At 36.8% G+C, this 19,661-nt stretch overlaps 2 protein-coding genes across 4 annotated transcripts in view; one reads left to right on the top strand and one right to left on the bottom strand.

Annotated features, from left to right (window-relative positions):
* Window positions 1-8: 8 nt before the first annotated feature.
* Window positions 9-17,504, bottom strand: LOC146005065 (uncharacterized). Its single transcript, XM_083144198.1, has 3 exons — window positions 17,372-17,504; window positions 11,934-14,349; window positions 9-7,119 (listed from the first exon to the last, which is right to left on the bottom strand). Exons 2-3 carry the CDS (start codon window positions 14,281-14,283, stop codon window positions 6,668-6,670), a joined length of 2,802 nt encoding a protein of 933 aa, XP_083000324.1. The 5' UTR covers window positions 14,284-14,349; window positions 17,372-17,504; the 3' UTR covers window positions 9-6,667.
* Window positions 17,505-17,535: 31 nt separating this feature from the next.
* Window positions 17,536-19,661, top strand: part of LOC145990666 (nudC domain-containing protein 2-like) — a 33,280-nt gene continuing 31,154 nt past the window's right edge. For 2 of the 3 annotated variants that reach the window (XM_083126268.1, XM_083126266.1), the window contains exon 1: window positions 17,536-17,604. The gene's annotated coding sequence lies outside the window, so the exon portion shown is untranslated. Of the gene's footprint in view, window positions 17,657-19,661 lie in introns of all 3 variants that reach the window. The other variant, XM_083126267.1, reaches the window with a different exon arrangement.

The following is a 19,661-nucleotide window of genomic DNA, read 5'->3' as shown; positions in this document are numbered from 1 at the left end:
TACTTGAACAAAAATCAAAATTTTATAACTCTGATACTATCATGCTGAAATAATATGTACCAAAAACTAAATGTACTCACGATCATTAATATTTTCTATACTGATCTTGTATATATATGTATGTATCTACAATGATATACATCTATTATAAGTTCCATATGCTTATAGATAAAACAAAACTAGCAAGTGGCAAGATGTTGCCTAAATATCATAAAAACAGAAATAACATTTTATGTTTTACTACATTACTGTGCTATTAAACTATGGCAAGTCGTAACCTGTAAAAAGAAAATTTAACGGTTGCTGTATTGGGAAGGTACAACAAGTATCTTATCTTGCATATCACATGCTATGTAAAGTTTACAAGATACGATGGCTTTGTCTCAATGAAAACATGCACCTTCACACTCCTAGACAAACCAATGGATCTAATCCAAGAACGGAGGTTTGGGAGATTGCTTGATGGCATTACTTTTTAACTAAGGGGGAGGGGGGGGGGGTCAGGAGCATCCTAGCGTACATTACATATGCATAACGTATGTTTCTGGATGGTATTTCTTCACCTGCTTCTGATGCTGTACGTAGAATAAAGCACCAGGAATGGATTCTTATGAACTTCAGACAAAAACTTCCAATAGCTAGAGCTGGGAAAACTTGTTAAATACTTTCCCATGGAATTCCACACACAAAAGAGTATGCTAGTTCAATTCTACATAAATCCCCCAATTTTCTTTAAAATGCTTTTTCAACCTCAACGAACTTTATCCACACTGGTAAACCTAGGATCACTTGGACTTGAACTTATGCTGTGATGTGAACATACTAAAACATTATAAATGAAGACTCATGATGCACAGAGGGAGGTGCACAGTGGTGCAGTTCGGATTCCACTTTAAATTGTAGGTATATTTCCAATTAGCCTAGTCGCAAAGGGAATGTGTTAATAATGGATTAAATTATGCTTACCAAAACCTTTGATTAATATGAAAGCTAAAGTCAAATGTAGGAGTATTACATATGTATTTTTAATGGAGTAATAAAAACAAATATATAAACAACCACCTGAATAGTAGTTTTCCATGTTTCACGACAATTTTATCAGCAAATTGCTGAAGTAGCCCCAACATTCACTCAAAATTATGTTTGAAAAAAATTTCATCCATTTTATGAGCATTGTTATACAGGGTTTAGTTGTATTTTTCAGTTGGAAATTTGTTATTTGAGTTAAATTGTACAGAGAATGTTGACCTGGTTGATGGAAGTTAAAATATGAATTTCTATAATAAAATCAAAGTTCCTGAGTTATTTCTGTTGATGATAAAACAAATTTTCAGCCATCCATTTGTCCACCAAAAAATTGTTAATCAACATTTATGGGATTTTAACTTAACATCTTGCCTCCTAAAACCCAATTTTAAGATGAGATCACCATAACAGGATGAAAGACAACCTCATGTGGTAGATTAAAGGCAGGTTGTATACCTAGTACAACAAACGTTACGCAAGATTTGTTTCTGCAGATACGATACATCATTGACTGACAGAAGCCATGAATTCTGCAGTTGAAGAGAACAGGCATTGTTGCTGCTATGTGTGGGAAAAAATTAAATACAAAACATGCTTCACATATTCCTATCCAAAAGTACAAGGGCATAATTGGTGACGGCAAAGTCAGTAGTGTTTTTTTTTTTCCAAGGGCTATGTCAATCATTAGACATACATGGCTGTATCATGGTCACTGGACTATCAGAATCAATAGATATTAATTGTATGGAGCTGATGTAATGTCATGCATCTAGCTGCATGTACTCGCCAAAACCATCCACTGTGAAAAAGAGCACTTCAAACTGAAGGTTCTTAAATACCCTCCTCACAGCCCCAACTGTCATCTCTTCAGACCCCTCTTGGTTTCCTAGGGATGGTAATCAGCAAATAGCTATTGTTCGACCACCACTAGAGACATGGCTAGTTCAAGTTGACGAATCCAAACATGAGGGGGGGGGAAGTAGAAACATGATCAACTTACATCAATGAGCCATGACTAATGCAGATTGACTGTACTGGAGTGAGTATTCTTAGTTCAACATCTTTCTTCCTCATGAAATTAATGCCTTGGTGTCATGATGGAACAAATGCTTGGGCAGATACTAGTATTGCACGAAGTAATGCTTGTTCTCACTATTTACTAGACCTGCACCTACGTATACATTATGCTACTTCAGTGAATGTACTTGTTATCTTGTTTATTGACCCTACCTTGGATTGATTGATTTGGCGTTTTAAGTCCACTTTATGCACAGTAAGGCTAATCACGACTGGACCTACAGTTTAAAGTGGGATCCGAACCACTATGTGACCCACCAGGTATCGAACCTGGGACCCCTTGATTACAAGGTAGCGAGGCTACCACTGCGCCATCGGGGAGGCCCTCCCTTCCTTGGACTCGGACCTGAAGTGTGAATGTGTAACATTAACCATTGGCTGCAATACTTTACCATAAATGATAAATGGAGATTTGTGTTAAGATGTTTTTATAGATAGCAACAAGCAACTTCCCATAGTGGGTAGTAAATCTTGTCATACCTCATACCCAGGATTGAATTGGGACCATCTTTTTCGGCAAACAGATAATGACATTTGTATTCCACGCTTTCACTTTTTGCATGTAAAATCATTTAGCTCGGATTTTTCTTGGAAAAATAAATTCACACTAATATACAATTTCTGTACCTGATTATTGAGTACTGCAACATCAATAAATATTTAAAGTTAGCAAGAGGCTAGCGTACCTCTTCTGAACAAATAGACAGCTCACACACACAATTTTAATCTCTGACAAACATTTTTCTGGTTAAGTAAAAAGTAACCTATGCATTATGATGACAATAATTAATGTAATGTACTTGTGGAAGGAATATTGTGCTTGGCATGTAAAGTGAAGACAATTAAAAATTCACAGCAAACTAGGGAAAAAAATAGAGCACAGTTGCACTTCATCAGGAGAAAGTTGTTTACAGCTTATCAGAAAATTGATTACATTTTATTACTATAATAAAAATAAACATTCCAAAATCATATACACACATACATATGACTTGCTGCAATTTTTTAAATATATAATTTAGGCTAACTTGCCACTTTACTTATTCCTATTTTTAGTAGTGAAGCCTTCATTTCACTGGGACTCCAACACTGGGAAAATTTGCATGGGACTTGAACGACTGTACTTTATAAAAATACTTGGGAAAAATTTTTGGGCACATTATGCAACTAATAATTGAAATTGAAGGTGTGTGCATATACTTGAACACTACCATACGACATCTCTGGGAAGAAAGGAAGACATGCTGCAACTACCATCCATATAACAGTATGATGCATACACCAGAACTTGTGAGTCTCATAAATTCTACTCCGAACACTGTACTATTCATATTAGTCACTTTGGAATGACTGCCATCATGGAGTGGTTAGCACAGTGCCCTATGAAGCAAGGGCTCTCGGGTTCAAAACCTCATCAGGACATGGGTGTTGCTAGTAAGTGTCCCTTCATCAATTTCATCATATCATCATTCATCCTCATTGTTGCAATTAACCAAAAGTGGCAGAAAATTGATGTAAAATGACATAATTCAATCAATCACTATGGGTACGCAAAGGCCAATTTCAACAAATATAAAATGCTAACATTGTTTCAGCTGGGATGCATTACTGTTTTCCTGCAAATCATATTTCATCATGGGCGCCTCTGATGGCATAGTGGTAATGCTGTCACCTTGCAAACAAGAGGCAATGGGTTTGTTCCCCAGCAGAGGCATGTCACAAAATGGGGTGGATCCCATTTTAAACTGTCGGTCCAGTATCAAATTGGCCTGTCTGAACATAAAGTGGACTGAAATAAACTTTCTTTTTATTATGCATTGAACTTGCAACCTGTCACGAGTAATGCTGTGAGTAGCTCCAAATAGGTGCTGCTTATTGACCATTGACTGTTGACAAGCTTATGAAAAGCTGCAGCAGCAGGGACTAAAGTTTATGAAGGTGTGTTTTCAGTCATTATGTGTGGATGCTAGTACAGGTGAGCTATGTCAGAGGCAGGTGGCATGGTTTGCATCCTCTATCCTCAGTAATGACAGACTTTGATTTATTAGGTTTAACATAAAGGAAGAGGATTAGTGCCAAAATTTATAATTTGAAACACAAAAGATATCTCTCTATTAACCCCTTCCCTGTGGCACCATTGAAGGGAAGTGCTTCCAATAAGAAATCATCTAAATATAGTAGATGTAATCACAAATTCATTTCATAGTAAATAAGAACTATAGAAAGACTTGCTGCATAAGGAAGCTAAGAAAAGGAATCTATATATAAACTCCACTGCAAATAAACATTCCACATTACAAAAAAATAGTTTTCAGGAACCAACAAAGCATCAACAATGGATTGTTTGATTGCCAATTGCCCATATTGAGTAATAAAAGCACAAAAAAGTGGTGTCTATTAAAATGACTTGCAGTAATATAACTGTTAATTTTGAAATACATCTATATAAAAAAATACCACTTTTAGAGAGTCTATATATAGATCCGTTGCAGGTAATGGGTTAAGGAAATGGAGATGAAAATACCTGTGATTTATTTTCAAGGGAAGCACTGTCCATATTGTCAAGCATAATTATTGTCCACTTTTGTTTGGAAAGACTGACTAGAAACAAAATGTTTGCTGTGCTTTTAATACCACTGACATAGTCACCATTTTCCCTTTCCATCTCATTAAAAAGTTTGTGATGTTTATTCGTATGCTGTGATGCCGTTTATCTGTAATGTTAACTCTATCTTTGATCAACAATGCATATGGACTTATGACTGAACCATTATGTATTTTGGAATTTACCTACGTGTATTGTATCTTATTGAGGCTCAATGTTGTAATGAACTAGCATCAGGATTTCCTACAACAGACATATTTTAATATACTCTATACGTCTATATCCCCCTGCAACCAGGTGGCACTTTTCACTGGGTACTCACCAACAATGAGGCACACACTTTCAGTATTTGGAGTTCCAAAGGTGACAAGATACACAAGCAAACCACAAGAATATGCTTTTGCTGATAGCTTGGTGGTGATGGTGTGATCAAACATCTACTGCATCCACAGTTCTTGAAAGAAGTTTGAATAGTGTGTCCAGTTTTAGGATAGAAACTGCTAAAAAATGTTTACCTTCTTTTCCAAAACATTTTGAGACGTAACAACTTTTGGAGGGGATTTTCTTTGCAATTCAATTAAAGGATACTTTGCTGTGCTTCTTATCTCTTATACTTCCTGTCATGGATGAACTTTGCTCTCTAGAAATTAAGAATTTGAAATCGTTCTTCAAATAAGAACATGTGCAAATATTAGTACATGTTCAACTTAAATAAAATAATTCAACGTTAAACTATGTAATATGTGCCCAATTTGCAAGTGTGGATTTCCCAATGTTGGAATCTTTTTAGGCCAACCATCAACAGATGCAATCGAGCATCCCTGACACAGCCAGAAATGAACGGATATTAAGGAGTGAACCTGTCATAAACAACAATGGATCAATGTAACAATAATAAAGTAGAATAATGACATGACATTTTTCTGACCAACTTTCTCAATTTCTTTGTCGTTTGCTTTATACATCATTTGCAAGCAATGTAACAGTTTATAACTTATTATAATCAGTGAATGACAACACTGCACGTCGTTATCTCCCAAGAGTTTAAAAATATGTACAGGTACATAGTAACCAATATTCAATCTAGACAAAGAATGGAAAATTATTCAGGTCAAACAAAAAGTTTACAAAACACCTCTTGAAGAATTATTTCCACATTGATGCATATATAAACTATCAAACATGCACGATATGTCCTACTTTTTTACTTGCATCTCTGCACAATCTGATTGTTTGAATACCTCGATTAAAGAAACACTAACAAAAAAAGTTACATAATTGCATCAATTACTTAAGACTTAATTATGGCATCAAAGCGATCTACACTGTAAGGGATCCATACTCCCTTAAGGAAGACATTAAATGTTCAGGAACATCTTTTTTTCCCCTTTACCCCAGAACACAGTTTTCACAATAACTTCGCCTTCAATCAGTTGTAATAAAACTAGCACAAATGTAGAAGATGGGACCGACACATAGCAATTACCATCAATAAGAAATAATGGTGAAACTGCAGATGATATAACAGATCCAATTTTTTTATAAATATTATATAATATGTTTTTCTTTGCAGAAGAACCACAATTCAATTGTCTCGTAATCATTCTTATGTTAAAAAAGAATAACTGTATACAGAAGATAAAAAGTGTGCATGAAATTTGTACATATGAAACATGTGTGGCAATTTGTGAACCAGAAGGAGATTTTAAGGAACTATTTTATAAACGCATCCGATTTCAATTATTAGAAATTTTGCATGCTGACTTAATGCTGGGAAATTTATACTGTATATTTTTTATGGAATAAACAAATGAGATATTTGTAGTCATAAACATTAACTAAACAAGCAAATATGTAACATACGTCTTCTGCACACATTGGGTCAGTATATTACTAGTTATCGGTCCACATCTAGCAAAAACCAAATCAGCTAAATTACAGAACACTTTTAAAAAACGATTATGTCATGTAGATAGGCCACACATACAAGGTCCCAGATCCATCACGAATCGTTTCTATCGTGTCTCTTGCATAGTGTAATGCCTCTTCTTGCACACTTTGTGGTGCCAGTTGCTGGTGATGAGCAGTTCCTTGTTGTTGGTTTCCTAAACTACGAGCAGGTACTGCAATGTTTAGGTTGATGGGTTGGGTGAGGGTGTCATCAGGCAAAATGGCTTCAGGTCCCTCCTGGATCGTTATCTCAGTCACTGGGTTGAGATCAGGAATATTGTGGTGGGGAGTTACAGAGTGTGGTGCCGTGACAGCTATGTTGTGTGTTTGGGCTATGGCTTGTATATTGTTTGTGTTCACTTGGGTGTGTCCCTCTCGATTGTGGGTTTGCATATGTCGTTTCATGTCAGATCTCACTCGGAATGGTTTGCCACACACTTCACATGGATGAGGCTTCTCTCCTGAAAATTACCAAACATGATGGATATAACACACATGCTAATTACAAATGTAAAAAACTGACATATCACATTGCAGTCTCAGACACTGAAATGGTAAAAATTTAATGTTTTAGCACAAAAAGAAATCAAAACCTCAATGTGATTATGAGCCATCTAAGCCGTGCGTCAAGTCAACTTTGCAGCAACTTTTCGTGTGTGCAGAATATAGTTCCATTGAGACGGGTTCTATTCAGACATAACTGCATACTTGCAAGGAAACAGTTATTTAACTTGTAATATGTACACAAAATAATATATACATTAGCAGGTATGTATCTAATCTGATGCAATCACTGGCAGATGAACTTGGAACCGCAAATTGCCAACTGGGCTGTCGGTTGCAGGGAATTAACACAAACTCAAGAGCGAGTCGAGGGGAACTTGAAGATGGTTGCAGAATGCTTGGAATCATCAATGCATCTGACACCAATGTTGCACACTGTACTCTTTTAACCCTACATTTATCGTGATTCATTACTAATCGAGCTGCACAGCAACGAGAATGGCTGAATCGAGGTCTCCTGTTGGGCATGCAGTTTTGCCCGAATGTTATTTTAGACAGCATTCAAGGGGTAAAGCTCTCTAAAGTCAAGCCAAACAAGTTGTTTTAAATGTATATCCATCCTTAAGGCAACAATATCCGGATAAGACAGGACATGACGTGATGACCATGACGTCAGTGTTGACAGGTCTCAGTGAACGTTCCATTTACGCAGCAAACAGTGTTTTTTTGAAAACGGGTAATATGGAAACACCAGGCAAGAAGAGGCTCCTTGCTTAAGGAAATCGTTCAAGAATGGTGGTGTTGGATGATTTCTCCAAGTAACTTATTCACCAGAAAGTACCTGAGTTTTATCTTCGCAATGAACTTCCAACCTCAAAAAAAACTGGCGCAGGCAATAAGAAGTGAGAGTGATTTACCGCCGAAAAGCACGTGAACAGTGTGTCTGTTGGGTGTTGAACGATTTGAGTTTAGGAGGAGGAAAGACTGTCAGTGTTGCTGGAGAGGGAAGATATTAGTTTGGCGACACAAGTATCTCCACGCTATAAGAAAGTACCGCCGGGAAAACAAACATATTTGTTATTTGGACGAGACATGAGTCAACGTGGGACATACTTTGAATACAGGGTGGGAGGATACCACTGTGCGAAACCACCGATAGGGTTTTGTTGAAGGGCTGAGCACTGGATTAAAGCAGTCGAATGGGAAGGAGGGGAGGCTTATTGTTACACACATTGCCAGCAATGAAGGCTTTGTCGAAGATGCTTGTTTACTGTTCCGAGCGAAAAAAGGGGAAGGTGATTATCACCAAGAAATGGACGGGCCAAGATTTGAATCATGGTTTAGTGATGTGGTTCATAAATTAAAACCAAAAGGCATGATTGTAGCAGACAATGCACCATACCATTCAGTTCATGTAGAAAATGTGCCGAATACATCATGGAAAAAATCTGACATTCAACATTGGCTGTCAACAAAAGCTGCAGATCAAACGACGAAAGAAATGAAAGATAGGTTTCTGTGTACACGTGCATGCTAAAAACATTAAAAAAAAAAGTGCTCCCCTGTACTTAACACCATGCCATGAAGACGTATAGGGGGTGTGGGGGTAACGCCCCACACTTTCTTGATCCAGTCGTGAGTGGAGGTGATGTGATCAGCATCATGCCCCTGACCACCTTTACTCACCCCCCACGGTTTCCCCCAGGTACCCATGTCATTCGATGATGGGTGAGCGCTGAGGCCGCTTCCAACGTTAGAAAAGTTCCTGGATTTGAACCGGACGGGGATCGAACTGCGTTACCGACTGAGCCACCGTGGCCAAAACAGAACTAAAAACTTGCTAAAACCAGAACTTTTGCAAATTGTGAACAATGCTAAAATGATGTTTAATGAGTACAGAGTGGATAGAATTGCTCATGAAGCTGATCATGTGTTTCTTCGTTTGCCTCCGTATCATTTTGAATTAAATTCAATAGAAAAGGTGTGGAGTGAAGTTAAGCAATATGTTGCCGCTAATAACAAAACTTTCAAAATAAATTACATACAACAGTTGCTTTCGGATGGACTGAAGCAGGTTACTCCTGAAAAGTGGGACCATTATGTTCGGCACATTGTAGAAGAAGAAAACAAGATATGGAAAATGGATTGTTTGATTGACAAGGAGTATGTGAATTTTCTTGTCATTTCCACGGCATCCGATACAGAATCCAATTTTTCAGACGAGAGTATGAGTGGCGTAGAAGAACTTCAATGAACCAACTTTGAAACAAAGGTAAGATTTTGCGTCAATGATGCTCCTTTTTAAAATGTAGATGTGCTTTATTTTACTTCACTTTTATGCCACTTTTTGGCTAATTACGAAGATGGGGATGAGTGACGATATGATGAAATTGATGAATGGACACACACACATTCATGCCCAGGCCAGGATTCGACCCAGGACCTCTGACGTCGTAGCACGTTTTAAGATTGAGAATAAAATTAATTAATGGCATTTTTAACTAAAGGAATGGTGTGTGTGCGGGTGCACGTGTGTGTAACTGTAGGATGCACGATCATTTATGAACATACCACAAAGGTTTCAGTACTCCTTATGTTGAACATGAAGACAAACAGACAAAAAAAACTTGGAGAATACCAGAACCTTTCTTCCCGGCAAAAAGCTTTTTTTAACATTTTTTTATTTGGTTTATTTTGCTTAGCTTTTTTGACACTTTTTGGCTAATCGCGAAGATAAGGATGAGCGATGATATGAAGAAATTGATGAAGGGACACTCCAAAGAACACCCGTGCTTGATGTATGAAATATCATTATCCTTGCTTAACACCTTCCTTAATATTCTCGCACGAACAGCAACTTCTAGTATTGTAAGGAATCTGTAGCACAAATGGCATAGTTTTGTGAGAAGTGCATGTACTTCTCTAGCATGAGAAGTGCATGTACTTCTCTAGCAAAAAATAAGTTTAAATTTGAATACATAATTGTACTGCACATTCTGGCAGTTTTGGATTTTCAAAAAGTTCTTTTACGTAGTATACTTGTCGCCACTTGGTACATTGTATAACACCATCAATAACAAATCACGCTGTTTTTTGTGGTATATAAACTTGAAGTTCGTATGTCTTATAAGGAATGGATGCTTGCGAACGGTGCAACAAACTTTTAATAAATTCAATTCTTTGTAAACCAAAAGCAATAACTCACCAATAAATTGAAAGGACGCCTGTAGATTTTTTAAACTTTTTTTTTGTCTTTCTTTTTGATCGTTTGATAGAACTTAATTCTCCCCCTTAGACACACCCTCATGTTTCGAAGATTTTTTTTTTTCGATTAAACAATAACACATTTATTAAACAGTTTATGCACAGAAAGTTATTTCAAAATTAAAAATTGTGTGGTTTAGGAGACAAAAGAAGCAAAAATACATTCCACATTCCATTTCATTTCTTTGGAGCTAAAAAAGGGGAAAAGCAAAATAATATTTTTTTCTAAAAATCTGTTTACTTTCACTTTGCCATATGCTTAAGAAAAAAGTCTAACCATATGTCAAACTCCAGCACATTATGGTATAAAAGGTCGGAGTTTCAATTCTGTAATGATATTTACAAGTTGTACAGAAGGATGAAGAAAGCACTTAGAATCTGAAAATTAGTCTGGAAGTACAAACTTAGAGATACAAATTTGCACCTTTTAAATTAACAGAAAGCATTAATTTATAAGATATTCTGTCGTGAAAAATAGGTTGTGCAGTTTGTACACTTTTAAGTTCCCACTGTTTGTGTGTGCACGTGTGACAGATGTGTCTCTCTCCCTTTCTGACACACACACACACAATATATTTGTGGGCATATGCAGGAGAAAAACAAATATGTGGAATACTAAAGATTTTCAAACCTACAATTCTAACATACTAAAAATATATAAATAGCAACATTGTGAGTGCAGGAGCATAACCATAATGCTAATAGCACTAAAGCTGACCTGCCTAACCTACCCACATAAAGATACAGAAACATGTTGGAAAATTATTCTACACACAAACCACAGTAAGTAACCAGTAAAATTGTTCAATATGTGCCTACAGATATGCATAGAATTTGGCTGTTGAAAATGTGTGTCTATAATGAAGATATCAAAATTACACAATCAGAACTTGGGCCATGTAAAGGTTCTTTAGGCCAGAAATTGATTGGTTAATTAACTATACAAAGATGAATTTTGCAAAACCAAAACCAAATTTCCCAACTTTTCAATGTATTCAGGTAAATCTAAATAACTTACCAGATCAGTCATTATGTACCTTCAACTTTGAATGTTAATTAAGCAAATCAAGTTTTTATGAACATTCTTGAAAATAAATTATGAGCATAAAAAAATAATAAAAAACCTGTCGGGAGGAAAAATGAACAACGTTTTCAGTTTCTAATCATGATAAGCAATCCTTGACTTCTCTCGGATTTCCCAGGCAGTGCAGATTTTTATAATTTTTAATTTTAACACTCTTGTTCTTGGCGTCAATTATAAAATTCTAGTCATATTTACATTTAGTTTGAAGAATGCTTACAATTTATTACTACCATTAGGCATTAAAAATTTGTAGCGCTTTCAGAAGCACAGTTATTTTACACATCTGCTTGCAATTAAAATATCAGTACTAAGTTTTTGATTTATCATGGGCCCCTCATAGAGGATCTTAAATCTAGTTTATTGCTTGGGAACTATTTACCAATTTACGTGAGTTTCAGAAGCATAGAAAGAAAATGGACTTACCTGTATGTATACGCCTGTGATTCTGAAGGTAACTTGATGCACGGAAGCTCTTTCCACAGTACTCACACTTATAGTTCTTCTCTCCTGTATGTATCCGTCTGTGTACTATTAAGCTATATTTCCTTGCAAAATCCTTTCCACAATATTCACACTGATACTGTTTTTCATCCGAGTGAATTGATATGCAATGATATTTCAGGTCACCCCACTGCCGGAAATGCCGACCACAGTACTCACACTTATAAGGTTTATCACCTGAATGTAATCGCATGTGAACTTTCAATGCACTTGCAGCAAAAAAGCTCTTCCCACAAACTTCACACTGATGAGGCCTTTCACCAGTATGGCTGCGAAGATGATACACAAGAGAGTTCCGATGGTTGAACATCCGACCACATGTCGGACAAGTTAAATGCTCCGATTTCCTGCTGCCAGCTTTTCTAATCCGTTTCTTAATTTCAGGATGTTCTTCACGGACATGTTGATTTAATTCACCTCTTGTTTCGTAACTCTCACCGCACACTTCACATAGATGTTCAGGTTGTTCTTGAAGATTCTCCTGTATGTCTAAGGTTGAGTTTTTGATAACACTGTCCGCAGCTGCCATCATTTCATCTGGGAACCATTCTTTACCTGGAGGTTCCTCTCCTAAATCAGCTTCCTCTTCTTCTTCATTGTGAGCCAAAACCATGTGAGTTTCAAAAGCCTTCTGCCTCCGAAATGTTTTGTTGCAAGTTGGGCATGTAAGTGGTTGAGACACTACTAGTTTGTTTTCCAACTCATCTTTTGTCACTTCCTCTTTGTTAACAATAGGTTCTTTCTTGCTAGAACTTGGCTCATAATGCGACTTCAAATGTTCGAAGAACTTCAATTGGTTACTGAATCCCTTTCCACACAACTCACAACCGAAGGGTTTCTTCCCATGTGTCAGCTTGTGAGCACTGTAAGTCTGTTGTGTTTGGAACTGTTCCCCGCACTTGTTGCATTTATAACACTTAGCATGGATACGGTTTGATTTTTTGGGATTACGCAACTTACGAGAAATCCTCTTCTTGTGAGGAAGGCTCTTCTTTGATGATTTCAAATCATTCTCAACATCGTAATCAGAATCATCTTGAAGACCATCTTCACTATCCTCATCTCTATCATCCCCATCATCTTCACCATCATCATCATCATCCTTTTCACTCTTCACAGACATGCCTCCATCATAATCATACTCCTCCTTCACAGCTAGATCTTCATCATCTTCCAAACCTGGGATATTAATCCTAGTATCCTGCGTAACAAGTGCCGACCTCCCATAACCTTCATCCAATGGGCGTTTATATCTATTCCTCAACACAGACTGGGTGGAAAGAACTCTCTTCAATGGTGGAAGAACTTGAGGTTTCAACTGTGGCACCAAATCCTGCTGAAGGGATACTTCACGTTGCTTTCTTAACACTATCTTGTCACTCTCACTAAGCTCATCACGTGGAATTTCCCTATGCTGCAAGTAACTTGACACCATGGTTGTCATTATAGGCTTTTCCATGGCCAACACTGTATGATCAGTTTCTTGCACTTTTGTCGTTAACGGTCCTGTCATGATATTTGATAGACCTGTGTTCATAATGACATTAGAATCAGTACTTGTACTAACAATTAGAGGCACATTAGGTGGTAAATCACATTTCGGCATTCCAACATGTAACGAATGTTGCTGTTGCTGCTGTTTCTGCTGCTGAACTAGCTGCACAGCTACCAATGCTGCTGCTAACCTTCGATCCTCCTCAGTCAAATCATGAGCCAATAAATCATCCTCCACCACGGTCCCAGTTGCATCATAGTGGGACTGAACTGCAGCACCGGATATTTGTGAATCTGGAATGTACGCCTGAGACACAGGGATTGAAATAGTTCTATCATCAGGATCTAGCATCTGAACTCTACCATGAAGCTGCGCTGATGCTGCAAAGTAGGCATCTTTGATTGCTGCACTGTGTGTAGGATCTTGGTGTTGGGATTGCATAATATCGACAACCATTGCATGTTGGCTGGGAGACATCTGAACAACATGCTGGATCATATCACTTTCCACAAGGCTGGTCGTTATGGTTTGGGGTTGGGAACATGATACTATAGGTTGATTGGATTGACTTTTAACCAGCTCTTGAGCTCTATGAACAGTAACATATTCCGAACCCACATTGTTGGCAATGAGTTCAGCATGTTGATCTGCTTCATCTTGAAGGTTTTGATTCTCCTTCAATGCATCAGGGTCTAGTTTTGGCCCATCATCTCTGAGGTGGTGGGAAACCATATCCACATTCCCCAAAATGTCCCTTGGTCTGTCTGTAGCATCCATCTTTCTGCTCTCTTCATAACCACAAGACTTCTCTTATGTGCTGACATTGGTTTCCATCTTTACAACCTGAAATTAATTCATGGTCTTAATGTGTGTTTTAAGTCATCCTTTATTACACAAATGCCCATACCAAGCCTTGAAATAAAATTTAGTATTAAATACCAGGTGATGCAAAAATCAGTTTACTTAAAAAGCACATTGATAACAGTATTACGATAATGTATATGTGCTAAGTAATATCTTTTAGGTATATGGTTGGTACCATTGTCGTGTGACACTGGCAACAGTGCACTTGTTATTCTTTTGTCGGCAGTTGAGTCTCTGGCCTGTTGCAGTGTGGTTGTTTGTTGTTAGATGACACAATTGAAGAGTGGACGCCGTGGTACCATTGATTGGCCTGCACGTTCTTGTGATTTGACACCATGCGATTTTGCTTTGTGAGGAATTGTTAAGGATATGGCATACTCATCATCACCGGCAGATTTGGATGCACTGAAAGACTCAATTATCAATGCGTTTCATGCCATCAACAAAGATACAAGTTTACTGCATCGTATTTGCAATTCTGTTGTTGATCGTTGCACAATGTATTGCAAACAATGGAGGACACTTTGAACAAAACCACTGAAACTGGAATTTTGTGACCTACTTGTATTTTGTATGTATACTTGAATTTGTATATGAGTAAACTGACTTTTGTGCCACCTGGTATATTACAGTAGCATTTGGGGAAACTACACAAAAGAAATGTACTTTTATTGTCCAAATACATTGTTAACTATATGTCACATCAGTAAGAATTGACAATATAGAGAAAGTCTGTAATTCACTTCCTACTTCTTATACTCACTTCTTATGCACTCCTGGTGATGTATCTGGAGTTACGATGTGGGGGTCGCATGTTAAAATTGTACATTTAAGTGTAGAAGTTGTAAAATAAATTTGCTATTTACCACGATAATTCTCCATATGGTGTGTTCCGTAGTGATGAAACATTGTTCGTTGGTTACGTGCTACAAACCTAGGAATTGCTTATTGAAAGTGATCATTGGCCCACAAATCATTCACGGATAACCATTTCAGGTAAGGTTGGGTTAGGTTTAGTTAGGTTAGGCAAGCATAGTTATAATATTTCGTTCGTAAAACTATGCATATACTCCACCACTGATTTCAGAAAAAATGGCATGTTCCGTGAAACATTGTTCGTTGGTTACGTGCTACAAAACTAGGAATTTTTTATTGAAAGTGATCATTGGCCCACAAACCATTCACGGAAGGTTAGGTTAGGTTCAGTTAGGTTAGGCAAGCATAGTTATAACATTTCGTTCGTAAAACTTATAACATTTTGTTTGTAAAACTATGCATAATACACCTATATATAAAAAAAATCAATTGGCTTTTTTTCAAATTTCCAGACGTGTTTTTTACAACATATTCGTGATTAGGAGGCCAAAATTAGTTAGTATACCGAAAATGAACAAAATTGGAGACTTTCTCTATATTATCAATTCGCTCCGTCATATCATACACATGGTCTCTGGCAATAATAATTTCTTTAAATTGTTTTTATATGCAATGCTGATTGTAAAAATGAACACATTTACAAGCAAGGTAACAAATGGGTATGACTTGAGATGACCGGACCCCTCTCCGATTTTCTTCATATTTGACATAGTTACAAATTGAGGCCTGGTAATCACGAATCTGAAGTTAAAATTTGTCGGAAACGTCTAGAAATTGCAAAATAATTGCGAACCATTGATGCTAGCCCCACGAACCATTGACGTGTGGTTAGGTTAGTTTCGGCAAACATAGTTAAAATTTCGTGTCGTGGTAGTATCAGGATCTAGAAATTGCAAACCATTGACGCTAGCCCCATGAACCATTGATGCGTGGTTAGGTTAGGCAAACATAGTTAAAATTTGGTGTCGTGGTAGTATCAGGAACATATATATATATATTTGCTTGTGAAAGAAAAAAATTCGCGAAATAGACTGTTTCCATTCCGAAAACTAACGCCTTACTTTCGCTTATTTTGCAATTTCTAGACGTTTCCGACAACTTTTAACTTCAGATTCGTGATTAGGAGGCCTAAATTAGAGTGGATGAGTTGTATCTTTGCGGGTGAACCTTGACCATGACTGGCTGTGCAGTAGCAAAGGGAGGAGCTACCGGCTGTCTTAGCCAATGGGTGTTATTCTCCTCTAACTTTGTAAGAGCTGTCGACCACTCAACGGCGAGTAGGTAGCATCTACGGACATGTATCTACGCGAATTAGTCAAGGTCACCCGCAGAGATACAGCTCGTCAACTAGTGAGTATGCCAAATATGAAGAAAATCTGAGAGAGGTCCGGTCATCTCAAGTCGTTCCAAAAATATGCAAGATAGTCAATCACAGAATTGAATATTTTAAATACAACAAATAGCTTAGGACATTCATGTTCAATAATTCCACTTCCCTGTAATGTCTCTTATTGAATGCCTGCGTTGTAACAAATTGCTACATACAAGTTAGCACAGAAATCGAACAGGTTTTGCATACTTTAAATTTGGGTGTTGGCAAAATCATACTTTGCACTACATCGACCCAAGTAACTTGTTGCACAAGTAAACAGCAATTGCATTCATGACTCGTATGAAATAAAAAGGGGCAATTATAGTTATATTGTAGCAGTAAATGTAATTTTGTGTTTTCAGATTTTATTATTTCATGCACCAAATTAATTCTTGCTCCCTTGCCAGGGAAATCGCTTCCGATTGCACAAAGGAAAGGTGGTTAACACCCGTATTGGTAGCTTATCCGATTCATGATCACCGCACTATTCCAAGGAAGTACCATAAAATATATGGTTCATGGAAAGCATTTAGTTCAATTTTTGTACATAGTATGAAATTACGTGTTTTTACTTTTTATTGTTCGAGTATTACTAAATATCATGTTGGCTTTCCAATACTTCAAAGCAAGCCATCTCTAGCTCTACAAACAAATGACAAGCGGGTGTAGTTGCAAGGTCACTCTTTCAGAGCTTAGTGTTCCTTAATTAAACGTTAAAATTTTGGTGTAATCTAAATCTAAGCTATAACTTACTCTAAAAATTGGTTCTAAAAATACTTTGCCCTTCTTCCAAAATCGAATCAAGTTGTGCAAGCACTGTTTTACACAAATAATTAAGTTTCATACAACTTTGTTCGCAAAATATGACAACAATGCCTCCATTAACCGGAAGTAGGTTGAGAAACGTTAATAGAGGGCAGGACTTGATACAAACAAATGAACCACGTCAAAATAAGATAAAGGAGCGCGAAGAGTTGTCGAAATTTGTAAGTGAATAACGCTATATGTTTACTTATTAGTAGATATTTTATTAATAAGGTAATGAATGAAGGGCTTGTTTTTACTTTGAGTTACAATCTTGTACGAATGTTCCAAGTTTATGCCTAATTGTAGTAAAATAATTGCTCACGTATTTATTTTAGACAGACCGATAGTTTAATTCCTGAAAGCAATAACATATTGTTTGTTCTCAGTGATTTATGTTCGAAATTACCGTGGCTGAGCTACCATCTGTTATGTATGATAGAGTTGATGTTCTAACCTTCGGAGTATACAAGGCCGTTTAGGTTTGGTTGGCTTATTATTGCCGCTCTTCTTTCCTTTCAATTTCTGTACATGTTATTTAAAAGTCGATAGAAAGGTTGGTAACAGTTTCATAGATCGGAGACACATTAAAATCGCATATTTTGTGTATCGCATGGTTCGTACTTGCCAATTGTGTATTGCGGAACATAGTTCAATGTGCCATTATGCTTTTTACACGAAAACAAACACTTTTTTTTTTTTACTAAAATAGCGCATTTTTCTAAGTGCTATCGAACGCACGTAACGGTGCGATATGGCTTACTTTGCGAATGATATTGCTTCTTTTGTTTTCGAATATCATTGTTTCCAACCTTCTTCACCGAAAAATACCTACTATCGTGTTCGTCACGTGTGCAAATTGTACATTATGCACGGGTAGCTGACGGATAGCCCCACGAACCATTTTCGATAAGGTTAGGGTAGGTTTGGTTAGGTTAGGCAAGCATAGTTAAAAAAAAAAGTATTGGAAACATTGACATGATTTCCGGGTCAAATAGATACCACGATGAAAGAAAATACCTCGACTAACGTTGGAAACCTTAGAGAAACTCATTTCCGTAAGTAGTTTCTTCTGTAAGAATGAAGAAATGTGTCTCCGATGTATGAAACTGTTACCGAAAGGTTTAACCCTGCATTATGCGCGTGGGGTACATATGTTCCCCAACTATTCCCCTGTTCTCTTTTACTATTTTTAAGGTATAAAATATACCGTAAATTATGCTGCGCCTGCGTGAAGAACGTTCTTTCTTTATTTTTCTTCTAAGATCAGCTGCAATTTCTAAGTGACATAATATTATAAGACAGGGACAACTTTCACCAGGTGGTAAGAATAGAACATGGGGCTATTTTCATCATGTGATGAGAGTAGCAGAAAGTATTGACAGCAGTAATTTTAATGCCAAGAGCCTTAAGCCTAACCTAACAACAAAGCATCTGGGGGTAAGATTTTACAATATAGAGATATTGTGTAATTACTTTACTAGTCATACTCACTAAATATGCAGTCGTACTTATGTATATGCACATAATATTTGGGTGTAACGTGTTTAAATTGCACATTGAGTTGTAGAACTTGTAAAATAATGTTGCTAATTATCGCGATGATTCCCCATAAAGAAACAGCAACCATGTTTGATGATGTGAAGAAAAATGATTATCAACATCCATTCTACTTTCTAGAGCATTGTTACGCTGTTCAGAGCGATTCTCTTTCGTTCACAGCATTGGTCGTGGAAGAATGGCGGAGAGGAATGAAAAGATTGTTAATATGCTACAGTTACATAAGTGGAGTGTAGAAGAGGATGGTCGTGGTTTGGTTAACAAATTGATGAAATTTGGTGTTCTTCTTGTATGTACGCATTGCTTGCATGATAAAATTATTTTCCTGTAGTTTACGGTTATTACAAGCATAAGAAAAACAGTTTTTTCCTTTGTGACGTTTCAGGAGAACACACGCTCCTTTCATCAGACATTTATTTTCATTTTGACTAAAGATACAGTTATAACAATGGTTAGTAATTTTTAAACAAAAAGAATCTGTTATATAATGGATGTTGTCAATGTTACATTGTTGTAATATAGCAACTTAACTGTGAAAAAAACAGTCTATTTTATTTTTATTTTAGATTTTTTAAAATTATGAATCCCAAATATCATCAGGTAATTCAAATTCATCATTGTTTTCACAAAGTCTCTTGATGTTTTCTGTTACATTAAATTTTAAAGATGGTGGCTTACT

The sequence above is a fragment of the Lepisma saccharinum genome, chromosome 1 (genome assembly GCF_977018435.1).
Source record: "Lepisma saccharinum chromosome 1, izLepSacc3.1, whole genome shotgun sequence".
Classification (NCBI taxonomy): Eukaryota; Metazoa; Arthropoda; class Insecta; order Zygentoma; family Lepismatidae; genus Lepisma; species Lepisma saccharinum.
The sequence above is the reverse complement of the archived record's forward strand: the minus strand, read 5'-3'. Positions and strand labels throughout refer to the sequence as shown.